The sequence below is a fragment of the Helianthus annuus genome, chromosome 14 (genome assembly GCF_002127325.2).
Source record: "Helianthus annuus cultivar XRQ/B chromosome 14, HanXRQr2.0-SUNRISE, whole genome shotgun sequence".
Classification (NCBI taxonomy): domain Eukaryota; kingdom Viridiplantae; phylum Streptophyta; class Magnoliopsida; order Asterales; family Asteraceae; genus Helianthus; species Helianthus annuus.
In genome coordinates this window covers 72,671,090-72,687,671 of record NC_035446.2, presented here as the reverse complement: position 1 = coordinate 72,687,671, position 16,582 = coordinate 72,671,090, and the positions used below count along the sequence as shown (strand labels likewise).

Genomic DNA, 16,582 nt, shown 5'->3' with positions numbered 1-16,582 from the left:
TCCGGAATGGCACTTGGACGCTTGTTCCTCGTCCACCCAATGCTAATGTTGTTGACTGTAAATGGGTATACAAAGTTAAGCGAGAGCAACATGGGGAAATTACGCTTTACAAAGCGCGTCTAGTTGCAAAGGGCTTTAATCAGCAACCTGGTATCGACTACACGGAAACCTTTAGTCCGGTGGTTAAATCTACCACTATTCGGGTTGTCCTATCACTAGCGGTTACCAAACAATGGCCCCTACGACAGCTCGATGTGCAAAACGCCTTTTTACATGGAGACTTGAAAGAAACAGTATATTTAAAACAGCCCCAAGGGTTTATTGACCCTCATAAGCCAAACCATGTGTGCCTCCTCCATAAGTCTCTGTATGGCCTGAAACAAGCACCCCGAGCCTGGTTTGAACGGCTCTCTTCTGCCTTGATGTCACTCGGCTTCAAGGGGTCTAAAACGGATCCCTCCTTGTTTACTTACTCAACTCATGGGACTCTAATGTATATGCTTGTGTATGTTGATGACATTATCTTGACAGGGAACAACAATAACGCCATTACTCAAGTGATACGTCGTCTAGGCCAAACATTTGCAATACAAGATATGGGGTCCTTATCCTACTTTTTGGGTATTGAAGTGGCTCACCGAGGATCTAATATTGTTTTGTCCCAACGCAAGTACATCAATGATCTATTAGTCCGGGCAGCTCTTTCTAAGGCCAAACCAGTCACATCACCATGCACCACCACTGCTCGCCTTTCACTTGGTGATAGTTCTCCTTTTGCTGATCCCGTCAAATATAGACAGATGGTGGGTGCACTGCAGTATGTTACTCTGTCACGTCCTAATATCACATTTGCAGTTAACAAGGTCTGCCAGTTTATGCATGCTCCCACTGAAAATCATTGATCTGCGGTCGAACGTATCTTGAGGTACTTACATGGGACTGCTGATCAAGGCCTTGTCATTACCCGCTCAACCTCCTTTGTTTTGCATGCTTACACGGATGCTCATTTCAACACATTGAGTGCCTACTCAGATGCCGATTGGGCAGGGTGTCCTGATGATCGTCGTTCCACGGGGGGATATGCTATCTATCTTGGATCGAATCTTATTTCCTGGTCTGCAAGAAAACAAAAGACTGTTTCAAGGTCATCCACAGAATCAGAGTACAAAGCCTTGGTTGATACAGTGGCTGAATTAACCTAGCTTTAAACATTATTGACAGAACTTCGAGTTCCGATGCATTCGGCTCCAACCTTATGGTGTGACAATCTGGGGGCAACATACCTATCCGCGAATCCTGTCTTTCATGCTAGAACAAAACATGTTGAAGTTGACTTCCACTTCGTCCATGAAAAGGTTGCACAAGGAAAACTATGTGTGCAACATATTTCTACAAATGATCAAATTGCTGACGTCTTCACGAAGCCGCTATCATCAGACCGCTTTCTCTTTTTGAAGTCCAAGCTAAGAGTCGGTCCCCGGCCTTAGCTTGCGGGGGAATATTAGACAGAACAATCATACTATATATTAGGCCTGATTACAGAACAATCATACTATATATTAGGCCTGATTATGTTCCCTTGATTATGTTATATTAGCTGTCTATGATTAGGTCTAGCGTGTCTATATATATCTCAGTTTCCATTGTATTCAGCAGTACAATCACAATCACAATTCAATACACAAAACATCTGTTTTTTAATACCCCTTTGTACCTCTTCTTCCATCTTCAAAATTGCCCTGACCGTCTTAACATACACCCTCCTTCTGTTGTCAAAATGGAGGACGAATCGCCTGATTGCCAGAGTGTATCTCCACGAAACGATTGTTGCCATTTTTGGCGTTTTGGTTAAGTTGGCGTTTTTTGGTTAAAGATGTTTTTTGCAGAAATGGATAGATTTAAGTGATTATGAAAGCTATGTTTTACCTCATTTATATAATGATGTTTTTGGCGCATAATTTAGGAGGGAATTTCTTCTAATAAATGTTAATAACTGAAATTCAGTTACTGTGTTGTTTCATCTTCCTGTAATATCCAACGAGTTTTATCACTAATTTTTGGAGTTTTTTTTTAATGGCGTTTTATTTTTTTAGAATGGCGTGTTATCATTTGATGGCGTTTTGAATATGAGCGGTAAAAGACCCTTTACCCTTGATGAAGCGCCTCCCACATAATAAAATTAATGTTATTTACGAAAACGCCACCGCGTAATCTAGTCCATGGATTGTTTTGATCGGACGACCCATAAGCGTTCTCACCGTTCTCACACTTTTCACCGTTTTCTCTAAATCCTGACCCTATATATATATATATGTGTGTGTGTGTGTGTGTGAGAGAGAGAGAGAGAGAGAGATAAAAGGAAAGAACCTCATGTTGTCCGGCTTGGGCTTGACGCTTGTGACGGGGACGACCCGGGGGGGGGGGGGGGTTGTGCTAGCCCTTTGCCGCACTTGGACGACCCGGGGACGAGCCCCATACCCTCTAGTCTTAGTACTTGTCTGTTCAAATAATTCTTTGAGTAAACCAAAATTTGGGTGCATGTGGTTATATAGTAGGATCACTGTTCATTTTTTCTTTTTATTTTTCACATGTAATCGTCTGCAGCTTACAAACCCCTTCCTCTAACGTCGTCAACATATTTCATTACTAACTTAACGACATGAACGGTAATTTGGTATTTTCTACCCGTAAAAAATCCTGACCCACTAATATATCTAATGTTCAACATTCTGAGTCCCTTTCATTTCCCCACTAAGCCTCCCTTAGGGTGTTCATCTAATCGAATAACGAATTTTCGAATCAAATTTTTTAATACTTTTTTTTTTATTTTTACTTGAATTCGTATTCAACTTGAATTCGATTAAATACTGGGCAATTCGATTCGAATTCGTATTCGACTAAAAACTTATATTTGAATTCGATATAAAATTTGAATTCGATTTGAATTTGGATAAATTCAAATAAATTCGTTTTGATCCAAATTCATTTAAAATATGTGAAAAACTACCAAAATAAAAACTTTAACACCAAGTATAGATTTTAAAGTAGGCACAAATCAAAACAGGTGTGGCGAAGCATAATGGTGGATGGTGCGACAATGGGTATGGGGGATGGTGGCTAGTGCGTTAATGGGGATGCGGAATGGTGGCCGGTGCGGTGATAGGGGATGAATGGTGGCTGGGCAGCGACGCTATGGTTGATGAGTGATGGTGGTGCTGTTGTCTTAGTAGGTTAAGTTATGGTCATGGTTGGTGCAAATAAGTGAGGCTAGAATTGATATATTGAAGATAGGTTTGAACTATGGGCTATTATCACACCCCGATCCATGGCAGATTATCGGTCAGAGCGAAATAATTGGTCATAGCTCATGACAACCATTAAAGTTTAAACATTTCTTGATATCCTAATTAAAAATGTCACATATCAAATAAAATCCAATACATCAATCCAAAAACATAACTTATAAAATAAGTTATTTTATTCGACTAAGGCATTTCCTACGTGTCTTCATCCTCGTCTCGTCAACCTGATTTCCTGTATCATGTGTAAAACAGTTTTTGAGGCAACATAAGTTAGTGAGTAAATCTATGTTTTTAAATAAATAGCATCATATAGTCATGAGGAAAGGGTTAACCTAAGAATAATGAGGCGATACCCACATCCCATAGTCATGAGGAAGTATGTGATGACGAACATCCAAAACCATGAGGAAATGTTTGCCTAAGAGTAACGAGGCATATCGCAATAGTAAAAGGGTGGTCTAGCCTTTTCACCAACATGTAAAATGAAATTTGGCGGGTGTTAGCGGGAGGGACGCAAAGAAATTTTTTTTATAAACCACAGGGACTCAGGTGATGAAAAATAAAAAAAGAAGGGTTAACTGTAACCCCACCATATAATCAGAGAGGCACAAATTGCACTTTACTCTAATTGTTAAAACAATAACAAGTATAAAATGTATAAAAAGCTTTATATTGATTAAGTCGCAAACACACATCAACTAATTTCATTATAGTACAAGATTACTCGAAAAATAAAACTAATAAAGTTTAGATTTTGATTTATTAAATTATTACAAATAAATTATAAATAAACTAATTTGTTTTCTCCTCATTCATTACTTAATTAAAATTTCTCTAATGAACTATCTGTATTTTTAGTTTTTTTTAAGTGGATAGGTCAGTGTCTCTCTAACATACTTCTAAATCTATAACTTTGTTTATCTTTGGACGGAAATTTACCTATGTTTGAGAAGGAACACCTTAAGAAAAATAAGTTTTTGCTAAAGCCACATAGGATCTAGCACTTTCACAATCACTTCAGTTACTTTCTTCTTTGTGATTACGGCTTCTCATGTTTTCCCATCAACGTACCAGTATCCGATCCCCATTATACTGTCTAAGTCAAACTGTCTCATTGGAATAGTCATCAAACATAAAGCAGGTCGGTACACAACCTTATACTTGATTTCACCTGAGAACTTATCTTTTGTTTTTACTCGACGTCCCACCGTAGGTTTAAATCGCTTCCACTTACTTGCTCTGCTCTCTTCTTCCAAGGCTTTCTTCAATGCTCCAATAATTCCATTAGGGCTTATGCAACTATCCTAATCTGGGTTTATCATCCCGATCATTCGGACTAAGTTCTCAAACCTCGTCCGATCGAATCTCTTTGTAAACAGGCCTGCATAGTTGTCTAAGGTATCAACTCTAACCACATCAATCACACCTCAATCATGAATAAAATGATGCCTAACATCTATATGTTTTGTGCGTGAATGGTGTACTGGGTTATTTGTTATTGAAATAGCTGAAATACTATCTACCATGATGGGAGTTTGTGTATAATTCAAACCGTAATCCCGCAATTGCTGTTGTATCCACAAGACTTGAGCACAACAGCTCGAAGCGGAGATGTATTCTGCTTCACATGTGGACAACGACACTAAAAGTTGTTTTTTCCATTGCCAATATATCAGATGGCTTCCAAGCAGTTGAGCACCCCTAGAGGTTGATTTCCTGTTAATCAGGCACCCACCAAAATCCGCATCCGCATATGCTATCAAATCTAAGCCTCCCTCGACTGGATACCACAATATAAGTCTTGGTTTGTCTTAAAGATAGAGGAAAATCTTTTTTACGGCTTTCAAATGTGATTCTCTCGGAGTGGCTTGGTACCTAGCACATAAACATACGGAAAACATTATGTCGGGTCGAGATGTTGTAAGATACATTAAAGAACCAATCATTGCACGATAAACCGAAGGATCCACTTCAGGATCTTTTTCCTTTTCATCTAACAGCTTATGATTGGTAGGCAACGGAGTTTTGTAAGGCAGTCTGTCTTCTATGTTGAATCGCTTAAGGATCTCGTGGACGTACTTCGTCTGATGAATGTTTGTGCCATTCACTGCTTGATCCACTTGCAACCCGAGGAAAAACTTTAGCTCACCCATTGCACTCATCTCAAAGTTCGATTTCATAACCTGTTCGAAATCCCGACAAAGCTCTTCATTTGAAGAACCAAAAATAATGTCATCGACATATATTTTCACAATCAGGAAATCTCCCCCTTTCTTCAAGATGAAGAGAGTGGAATCTATTGTACCATGAGTGAATCCGTTTACCAACAAATGCTTTGAGGGTGTCTCGTACTAGGCACGTGGAGCCTGATGAAGACTGTATAAAGCTTTGTCCAACAAGTAAACTTTGTTCGACGAATCTGGAGCTTCAAAACCTGATGGCAGGGTTACATACACAGTTTCTTGCAACTTCCCATAAAGGAATGCACTTTTGACGTCTAACTGATAAACTTTAACACGCATGTGAGCAACAAAGGCTAGGAACAAACGAATTGCTTCAAGTCGAGCCACTGGCGCATAAACTTCCGTGTAGTTGATCCCTTCTTCCTGATTAAACCCTTGCACCACCAAACGAGCTTTATTCCTGACGACTACGCCTTTATCATCCTTTTTACATTTAAAAACCTATTTCATGTTAATTGCATGTTGGCCCTTCGGAAGATCTACCAAGTTCCAAACCTTCAGCTTGTCAAACTGAGCCAACTCCTCCTGGATCGCCTCACACCACGAGCTGTCTTTTAGCGCCATATGGTAGTTTTTTGGCTCTATCTATGAAATAAAACACTCGTGCATGCTTAAGCTGTAGATCTCTTGCTCTTTGATTTATGTGAACAAACACTGCATAACATTAAGACTTCTGCTTCGAGTCATTATTCCTCCACACGGATCTCCGATAACATTATCGATAGGATGATTCCTATTTGTCCGAGTGACAGGAACAGCTGGAACTTGCAGGTTTGTATCCAAATTTGACTAGATCTCCTCAACAGATGCACTAGCAGATGCTTCAACATTTCCAAAAGTCGTATCAACATTTCTAGTTTGTACAGCTTCAATGTCATCATCGGAATCGCTTGAATCTGCATAATTGGAGGTTTGAGTGGCAACGACATCATTGACATTAGACATACTGGCAACGTTTACTCATGAATCACCATTTGAAGAGACATTTGTTAGAATGCTATTACGCCAACCTGCATCCACTTCATCTTTGTCGATTAGGTGTGAGTACACCAGGTTGGTCTCATCATCTATTCGATCAGGTAAAGCAAAGGAATCAAACAACTTGTCATATTGATAACCAGTTTTGGGACCGAACTCAGATGGTGGTGGATCGTAACTCAAAGGAGTTATGTCAAAGACCACTTCCATAATCCGTTTCTTGACATTGTATACTCGTTTGTTCGGAGAGCCTAGATCGTAACCTTGGAAGAAACCAATTTCTTCGATTAGGAGTATCCGATGTCCGTCGGATAATACACTTAATCACAAAAGGCTGGAAACCTTTCAAATTTGGTTTATTTTTCTCAAGAAGTTCATAACAAGTTTTATCTTCCCGTTTTACTGTAAGCACACGATTCAACACATAGCATGCGATGTTTATAGCTTCGGCCCAAAAGAACACATGCAATTTGGATTCTGAGAGAAGGGTTTGTGCAGCCTCGATAAAGGTCCTATTCTTCCTGTCAGCAACTCCATTCTGTTAAGGAACATACAGAGCGCTAAACTGATGAACAATACCCATATCCCGACATAGCTGATCCATATATCGATTTTTAAATTCAGTTTCGTTATCCCTTCTGATTCTCTTGATGGGTAATGAGTAATTTTTCTCTAATTGCTTAAATAATTTTTTCAAAGTGCCAAAAGTTTGATCTTTCAATTTTAAGAAAAATAACCACGGATATCTTGAAAAATCATTTGTGACAACCAAACACTAAGACATACCACCAATGCTAGCTACATGGATCGTACCAAAAAAATCCATGTGAAGCAGCTTTAGTGGTTGTTGGATAGAGTTTATGCGTTTAGGCTTATGTGGTTTACATTTGATTTTCCCTGTCTCACATAATTCACATTTACTATGCATGTTAAAACTACGTAATGGAACACCCAATACCAAGTTGTTCTTTATTAAGTGATTCATTTTGTGTAGACGCACGTGGTCTATTCTTCGATGCCATAGGAAAGATTGATCTTTTGTTGCCTTTGAAAACAGACAAGTCACCGGACCAGAGGAGTTCACAACTGGACGCATGTCCATCACATAGGTGTTGTTCACTCTTGGAGCTCTCATCACGATCCAATCTTCAGGAACTACAAATCCCGGTTTAAGAACGAAATAAGCCTTATTCGTGAAATGCATTGTATACTTGTTATCACAGATCTTAGATACTGACGGCAAGTTGTGTTCAATTCTTCAACATAGTTCACCTTGTGCAAGGTGATCTTGTTGTTTGACACGGAAACTTCACCCGTGATGTAACCACCTTTTTCACCCGCAAAGTTGACATAACCACCTCGAATAGATTTTACATTTGTTAATAATTCTTTATTTCCCGCCATATGCCTGGAACAGCCACTATCAATATACCAAATATAGATAGCCCCCTTAGCTGTTCCTGCATTCTCAAATAGGAAATCAGTTAGAATGGGGGACCCAAGTCGTGACGGTCTTGGGTCATCCAAATTCATCAACAAATGAAAATTCCTTGAAATAACCATCTTCATGGTTGTTTCTAACATTTCTACCTCGGTAATTGTTAGAATGTACATCCACAAATCGAGGATTGTACGGTGTTTGCGAACGGTTGTTATACCCAGAATTTCCACCAAAACGATTTCCAGAGTTTTGACATCCGAAGTTTTGACTATGTTGAGGTCTAAAACTTCTATCAAACCTTGGTTGCTCATTATCATGAAAAGCATGTCATTGTTGGTATCCCGAATGTTGTCTTTGACCATGAAATCTGGTCGGTGACACGTTTCGGTTATCAACGTTACGATTTTGAGCATGAGGTCTAACATTGTGGTTGTAAGAACCTCCAGATTGATGATCTTGCCCTTGTGGTCGGAAGGTTACATGAGTTGGTTATCGAGCAGGGGTTTTTTGACGACTCTCACGTTTTACAGAATAACTTTCCAATCCACGATCTGAACCATGACCGCTACCATTATCCGAAAGGTCGATTTCCTGATCCTTTTTTTGTTGATTTTTAACCTTTGGTTTAGAAACTGGTTTATTTTCATGTTTTACAACCTTAGGCTTTTCTACCTTTTGTGTTTTACCACTTTTCTTTTCATTCTTTTTAGGTTCATTTTGTGGTTTGGTGACAAAAGGTTTATCAAGATCAGGATCAACACGACTCTTTCCATTGTCGTTTGGACAATCTGCAGCTAAATGTCCTTTCAAACGAAATTTGTAACATCGTCGTTTATTAATCTTTTCATTCTTTTCTTGTTGATCATCCTCAAATTGACTACTCAAGTATGAGGATGCTTCGTTTGAGCCTTTTGCACTTTGTTTCACAAAGTCAGAATTTGAATCTTTTTCAATATTTTCAATTTCATTGTTAAAGGTTTCGCCTTTCACAAAGTTGGTTCTTGTAATGTTTTTAACATTCTTTTTACCTTTGTTGTTAGGCTTTGACTTTTGAACATTTTGAACTTGATTTAAAGCTTCTAAAATCTTTGAGTTAATTAAATTTTCAATTTTTTTTCAAATCAATTTCATTTGCTCTAGCATCACTCGAACTCTTTTGTTTTGAATCCGATTCAGATTCGGATCCAGACTCTTGCTCACTTAAAGGATCAACAGTCAATGGATCAGTCGAAATGAAATTTGCAATTTCAGGATCAATCGAGGGTGTCGATGTATAGTTGTGGTTAATAGGTGGGGGAAACTTTTTGTAACCAACACCAAACAGCTCATCTTCTGAGTCTTTGAGATGAAGACTGTTTATGCAAAAATTCATCACATCTGACGAACTTTGGAATTTCTCAAGTTTTCGTCGTAGATCTAGAATCAAGTTGTCTAAAACTATTTTGTTCTTTTCTAAAATAATGTTTTGACAAGTTTCAAGTTCAGATTTTAAATCTTGATTCTTTACAGTCCCTTGAGCAAGTCGTCTCTCAAACTCAGAGATGTCATTTTTCAAGGCAATCACCTTACTTCTATGTTCCTTGTCGGCACTAGAAAGCGTGATAATTAACTCTCTAGACTTCTCCAGATCAGTAATCAAGTTACTGTTATGGAGAGAGTATCTGTCACACTTAGCAACGAAGTCTACGCATCTAGCACATCTTTTATCAGTAGGTTTAGATTGTACCTCGATGTTAGCCATGAAAGCTTAATCCGAGCTTTCTGCTTTTCCTGCTCTCATCTTTGACATTTCTTCATCAGCAAAGCGTTGCATTTCTTCGGTCGCGATCTTGAACTCAAACTGATCACTTTCATCTTTCTTTTCTTCTTTCTTTCTACTTTCCTCTTCCTCATTCTCTCTTCTCTTGTTTTCCTCAGCTTCATTGATTTTATCCATTTCCAGATTTTCACTTAGAGCTTCCGCCACAACAGTCAACTCTTCCACATTTACCTCTTCAAACAAATCTCCAAACCCTTCTTCAATGATCTCAGCAATGAACGCTTGTGAAACAATAGTAGTAGTTATTTCTTCCATTACAATCCCCCAGTCGTGTGGTTCAGTAATGGCTTGAAGGGGTTGAACAACTAAAGCGTTATGAGGAGTAGGAGTGAGGTTATCAGATGAGGTAGTTGTAGAAGTGGTAGAAGTTGTATTGGATGGTGTTGGATTGTTGTTGGATCTTGCTGAGCTTCCTTGACCATTGCTGCCTTCTCTATTCTATCTTTCTCTCTTTGGTTTTCAGCATTCTCTTGCGGAATAACCATAGATGCCACAGTTGTAGCATGTAACACCCCGAAAACGGGTTTGGTAATCAAACCACGTTAACATTTATGAACGGGTAAAATACCGTCAGTGGTGAAATTAACCCGGTAAATATTAGGATTTAAACAAATAAACCTAATATTAAATAAAAGTAAACTTTTGAAAAAATAAAAGTTTATGAACAGCCCGAGATAACAGGACTAAAAATAAACTGGGTCGTACCCGAAAATATAAATCTTTGTATTATAAATTTAATGTCGGATATAAATGAGATGAAATAACTAGGAATAAATAACCTAGTTAATCACAAGTGTTGTAGTAATAAGGAAACTTGGTTAAAACACTCTAAATGAAACTTGGGAAAAGTTAAGGGGCCAAAAGTGACAAAATTGAAAATGGTTTTTATTAATTAAAACTTAAAAACCCAAAACACAAACTTAGTGTGTGTTCTGGTCGCAGACAACATGGGGCGACGAACAAGGTTCTTCAAGCTAACCCTAATCTACAAAATTTCTCAAATTGAAGGTCCAAATCAATCCCAAATCAAAATCTGAGCACGAATTAGTGATCTCCACTGAAAAAGGAGTCACAAGGTATGTAAATTTCATGAGAAATCTCTGGTTGAATTTCTGAGTAAACCTAGAGAATTCAAAAATTGTTGATGCATGCTTGTTATATAGATGAAATAGGAACATTGTAGTGTTTAGGAGTAAACCCTAGACAAGTATATATTAAAATCATGCTTAGCTCAAGTAAATTCAAATTTTGTTGTTGCTAAATTCATGTATGAGATGTTTTTAGGGTTTTGATTGCTAAAAAATAGTGTTATGATGTCAAGAACATGCTTTAATTGAAAGCTGAATTCAAACAGCTCCTGATCAGAATTTACAGCCGACTTGTATTGGCTGTAACATGGACAAAAATTTACAAAAACATATGTTTCTTGAGTCTAAATGTAATTCCAGGAAATATCTTTAAAACCCCACTGGAATCGCATTTTTTCGACGAAAATTGAGTGGTTTATGAATTTTTCCGTATCGAAGGTTCAAGCTGCGTTTTCTGGCAGAATTTTCAGCCCATTACGAATGTCATAACTCAATTTAGCAATTTAGTTATGATCTCAAATTTTTACTGTAGATAGTTTTAAGTGATTTCAAAAATCGCCAATTGGAATTTCGTTAATCGGACAAACGAGGAATTTTAAATGAATTTATCCGTAAGCTGCAGTCAGAAGTGACGAATCTGATTGCAGCTTAGTAAATGAATTTTTACGAATTTTTGGTAAAGAGTTATATCTCAGAATTTTGACACAAGGCCTAACCCTACGAGAGGTATGCCACATAGAAAAATCATAATTTTTGAAGACTTGTAAACAGGTTAAACAAGTCACCAAAAACAACCCATTTTCAGTGATATGAAATGCCTAAATGAAATCGCGGTCTATTTGGTTGTGTGTAAAACGTGATTATATTAAGTGTTCGGATGAATGCATAGAAATGTGTAAGGTGGAAGATCATATTAAATTATGGTTAATCTAACCACCTTGTGAACATTGGATAATAGTTTGGCGCTTAACAAGCTAGGTGGAAGCTTGTGGATAAAGTGGGTCAAACGGAGCGAGTATGGAAAGAAAAGTGTGGTATGGATGCAAGGTAAGTAAAAGCTTACACCCCTTTTTAGTATACATCAGTTGTGTGTATTGAAAATGAATAAGGAAAAGTTAGTAATAGAATTATAATGTTCCGACGCGAATAATATGAGTCAGAACAAGTGCAATGGTGAGAAATCATAAACAATGGCAAAAAGGGTAAATTGGTAAATTAGTCATGTGACGATGAACTAATAAGAAATTTTGAAACATTACGTTATAGTGTAAACCGAAATGGGTAAAAGGGCGAGATGGTAACTAGATATCATCTCATAATGGAAAATGGTCGTTCGGACTAAACGAGTCAAATGACATTGGCAAGATCATTTGACAATATTAATTGATGATCGCTTGTACGCATATTTAGAATTATTGTGAAATTAATAGTGAAAGATATTTAAATGGGTCAATCCTATGACTCGAGCCAGGTACGCATATTTAGAATTATTGTTAAAAGCGATATTTTTGGCCAAATATTAGCGAAAGTCCTTCGTCGTAAAATGAAGGACTAAAATTAACCAAAAAGCCCTTAATGGGTGAATTGGGCAAACGACCCATATGGGTCGTTTAGGAATTCACACTAAGATTACGAAGAATAGGTAGATACCTTAATGTGGTAAAATGATGAGTGAAATTTAAAGTTAATGGTAAATCCCTCCAACGGGTCAAAATGAAGTTTTGCGCATAACTCAACCTTTAGTTGCATAATGTATGAAAGTTTTGAACTCACGAGTTAATGGTTTTGAGATAATGAATATCTCAAAAATTTGCAATGATTTAAACAAAAGTGGTTTAATGAATCATGAAACGGGTCAAAAGTGTTCAAAAGGAATTTCAAGCCGAGAGCTTGAAATCTGAATTTTGAAGTAGTTGAATATCAGGTTTTAACTCCATAAGATGGAGAATTAAATTACGATTGCGTGAGAAAAAGAATCACGCGAATCGGATAAGTAGAACAAAAGTTATGCACGTTTTTTGTGAATTATAAGTTTGAGTTTTAAGCTGGGAATCTGCAGTTCAGCAACGAACAATTCTGGATAAAGCAGGGCGTCGCGCCACGCGACGGCAAAAGCAGGGAGCCGTCGCGCGACGCGACGGGTTCCGAAAATTCGAAAAATTTTTATTTTATTATTATATGCATTGCGAACCCGTTTAAATATGTTTTAAGCTACGTATGACTAATCTAACTCATGTTTTATGAGTTGTAGGTAAATTTCTAGTACCGGAGGACGATCAAGCTCAATGAAGAACCGAACACGATCAAGAAACAAGCTTCCGCATGACGTCTCGTTGTTACTTTTAAATGACGAACTTATTTACATTATGTTGTAAACTTTTAAATTGTAAAAGGTTTTAATAAACCCGTATTTCCGATGTATATGTAAACTTAATACATGATCCTTTTCGCAAACTATACGTTAAACCTTGATTTAATTTAAAGGGTGTTACATAGCATTTAACTTTGGTCATATCAATCCCCATACGTGTCTTTGTGTTACCACCAATGAAACTCTTTCCCTCTCGCTGGAGATATTTCTTCGCTCTTCAATCCAATAACGCCATATTTAATTGCAAATTGAGTTCTTCCATTTCATCTTGATTAATTTGATCAAGATCTTCATCAAGCCTCGATGGATCAACTAATTTTCCAAGCGCAGAGTTCTCAAATGCCGTCATGAACGATGCTAGAAGTCCCATGTTTTCTTCTATGATTTTTAGACAATGTGAGTCAAATTTAGGAACATTCATGCTTTGTTCACTCAATTTAGCATTTGACGACGACGTTCCATGGGATGTATGAGTTCCACTAGCAGCACTTCTGCTATTGTTACCAATAACAAAGGCACTTGGGTTTGCAAAATTCCCTTGAGAAGTTTCTTCTGAAATAAAAGCAACACATGTACTACTTCCCTTTTCAATTTATTTTACCCGATACAAAGCGGGATCTTGGAGCTTCTCAAAATAAGAATCTTGATCTTCCAAGGTCCATGCATGGCCTTTCATTTTCTGAATTGCTTGATCAAGAGTAAGTTTTTCGTATTGTGCACTTTCTTTGATTAAAGCACTAAACATGATCCATCACTTCGGTAAACAATTTAGAAACTTTTCCACTTTTTCAAATTCAGTATACAACCCTGGTTGACTATGATCCAACTCACTTAACAAATGATGGAATCTATTGATCAAGTCATCTAACGAATCATTTTTCATGGCTTTAAACACTACAAACTGAGTCTTGAGTCGATCGAGTCTTCTTTTCTTAAATAGCTCATTTCCTTCATATCTATCGCTCAAACTGTCCCACATCTCCTTTGATGAGTTTTTATTACTAAATGTGTGTAGAATTGATTGTGGTAATGACATTGGATCAAAGACATTGCCTTTTCTTCACATTCGTAATACTTTCTTTGATCGTCAGTTAAAGCTAGGTAACTGGTAATTGTTAACGTTCGAGCAGGTGCTCCACCATGACCTGACGTCACACAGAACCACATTTTTAAGTCTTCAGCTTTGATGTACCTCTCGAAACGTCCTTTCCATTCTGGATAATCTAATTCATTTAATAGCACGGGAGGTTTATCGTTGCTTCCGACTTCATTGTTGTGTTTTATACTTTGAACAACAGTGGTTAAGTTGTTTGCCATCTTCACCAGGTTTTGGTTTCAGAAGTAGTTAACACTGTTCAAAAATCTCTCAAGTCTGGAGAGAAACAAACACTTACAGGAAACCCGGATCAAAAACCTGATGAAAAAAATACTGATGAACCCTAACAACAAAACAAATTTGGACCAGTTAACCCTAAACCAACAAATTCAGACCACTAAATCACAAATCCTGACAAGTAAATTAGGACTTCCAAAAAAATAATAAACCCTGACAAAATGATTCAATAAATTCGGACTAGAAGAAGCAAGTTTGGACAAGGATGAAAGTGAACAAACCCTTACAAACCATTAAATTCGGAAAAGGAATGAACAAGTCCTGACAATTCCTAAATTCGGACAAGTACTCATAATTCCCTAAACTCGGACAAGCACTCACAACTAAATTCGGACAAAGATGTGAATAAATCCTCACAACTCTAAGTCACAAACCCTGACAATGAATGTTGAACAAATTCGGACAAAAACCCACAAATACTAACAGAATTATATCCGAATTCGGATCAAAATCCAAATAACCAGCTTCTGAATTTATTTCCCAAGCGTGACTTCACACTAGGTCATCAATAAGTTTAGAAGTAACAAATACGAACAAATATGTTAAATCGGACCGTGTAATAATCTCAAAATAGATCTAATGAATGATGATTGCTTACCTCAACAATCTTCTTTACCTTTTCACCAAAAACCCAGAGAATTTGCAGAAACTTTTAGATCTGACACTCTCTGAACACAATCTCAACAATCCAATCAAGGACAACCATTCAAAACTAAAACCTAATCACCATCCATCATGAAAAATCATGAAATAGATGAAGAATCCATGAAAAACATAAGAAAAGAATGAGAAACCCTAGAAAATAGAAAACCGTCTAGAACAAACAAAATCTAACCTCCAACACGAAGCCTACAGCGGTAAGAGCACTCCCTATACAGAGCCTGCTCTGATACCACTTGTTAGGCCGCCTACCGAACCTCGAACACCCGAACAGATCACGAACACGAAACACCCACTCATGCGATGTGCGAAATCCACCACGTGATGCAAACCGTTGCGAAGAACTCGATGTAGAAGGTGTAGAAGAGCAGATGATGATTGACAATCTATGAATCCACAAAGTATTCTCAGATTCACAATGCACACAAGAACACACAGTTAGGGTTTTGCTTCAGAGAGAAAACTTGCACAGAAAGATGTTCACCAAAAAGCCTTACTATTGCATTCATTCACTGAGTATTTATACAATGGACATATTCGGACACATAAGTCCTGACTACAAAAACCTAGTCCGAATTTGATAAATAAATTCAGACATACCACTTGACATCTAGTCCAAATTTATCAAACATAAGTACTGACAAACCATCTAAACAAATCCGGACTACATACTATGCATCAAATACAAATTCGGACAAGCTAATATTAACAAATTCGGACCCTTTAGTCTTAAAACTATCCGAATTTGTTAGATACCAGAGGACAACAATCAACATCTACAGACAAACCATCATCTTCTTCAAACAAACCCAAACCCTAACCTGGACAACAATCAACATCTACAGACCCCCGTTTCATCTTCCCCAACGTTTCATCTGCAGACCCCCGTTTCATCAAACAAACCCAATTTCAATCTCCATACCCCCGTTTCATCAAAACCCAAACCCTAACCAGAACCCAATTTCAATCTGCAGACCCCCGTTTCATCAAAACCTGACCTACGAACACATCCTTATTGAACCTAATCAATTTCGCAATCGCAAATGCTGCACGAGTATTGGACCTGGACAACAAACAACATCTGCAGACCATCATCTTCTTCAAACAAACCCAAACCCTAACCTGGTCAACAATCAACATCTGCAGACACCCGTTTCATCAAAACGTGGCTCTTTCTCCGTCTTCATCATCAGCATCATTGTCACACCCCAACCAATGGCAGAATCATCGGGGCGCGACACTAAGCGAAACAGATTGTCCAGAAGTTTCCATAACAATTATCATTAC

The 16,582-nt window shown here is 37.7% G+C and overlaps 1 protein-coding gene across 1 annotated transcript; it reads right to left on the bottom strand.

Annotated features, from left to right (window-relative positions):
• Nucleotides 1-8,453: 8,453 nt before the first annotated feature.
• On the bottom strand, nt 8,454-9,705 carry LOC110906775. Its single transcript, XM_022151853.1, has 2 exons — nt 9,100-9,705; nt 8,454-9,050 (listed from the first exon to the last, which is right to left on the bottom strand). The coding sequence occupies exons 1-2, from the start codon at nt 9,703-9,705 to the stop codon at nt 8,454-8,456; spliced, it is 1,203 nt and encodes a 400-aa protein (XP_022007545.1).
• Nucleotides 9,706-16,582: the final 6,877 nt, after the last annotated feature.

Coding starts and splice junctions, on each gene's coding strand:
- LOC110906775 (XM_022151853.1), bottom strand. CDS start 9,705: ATGGCTAACATCGAGGTACAATCTAAACCTACTGATAAAAGATGTGCT. Junction 9,051..9,099: donor AGAGTTCGAGTGATGCTAGA/GCAAATGAAATT, acceptor ATTAACTCAAAG/ATTTTAGAAGCTTTAAATCA.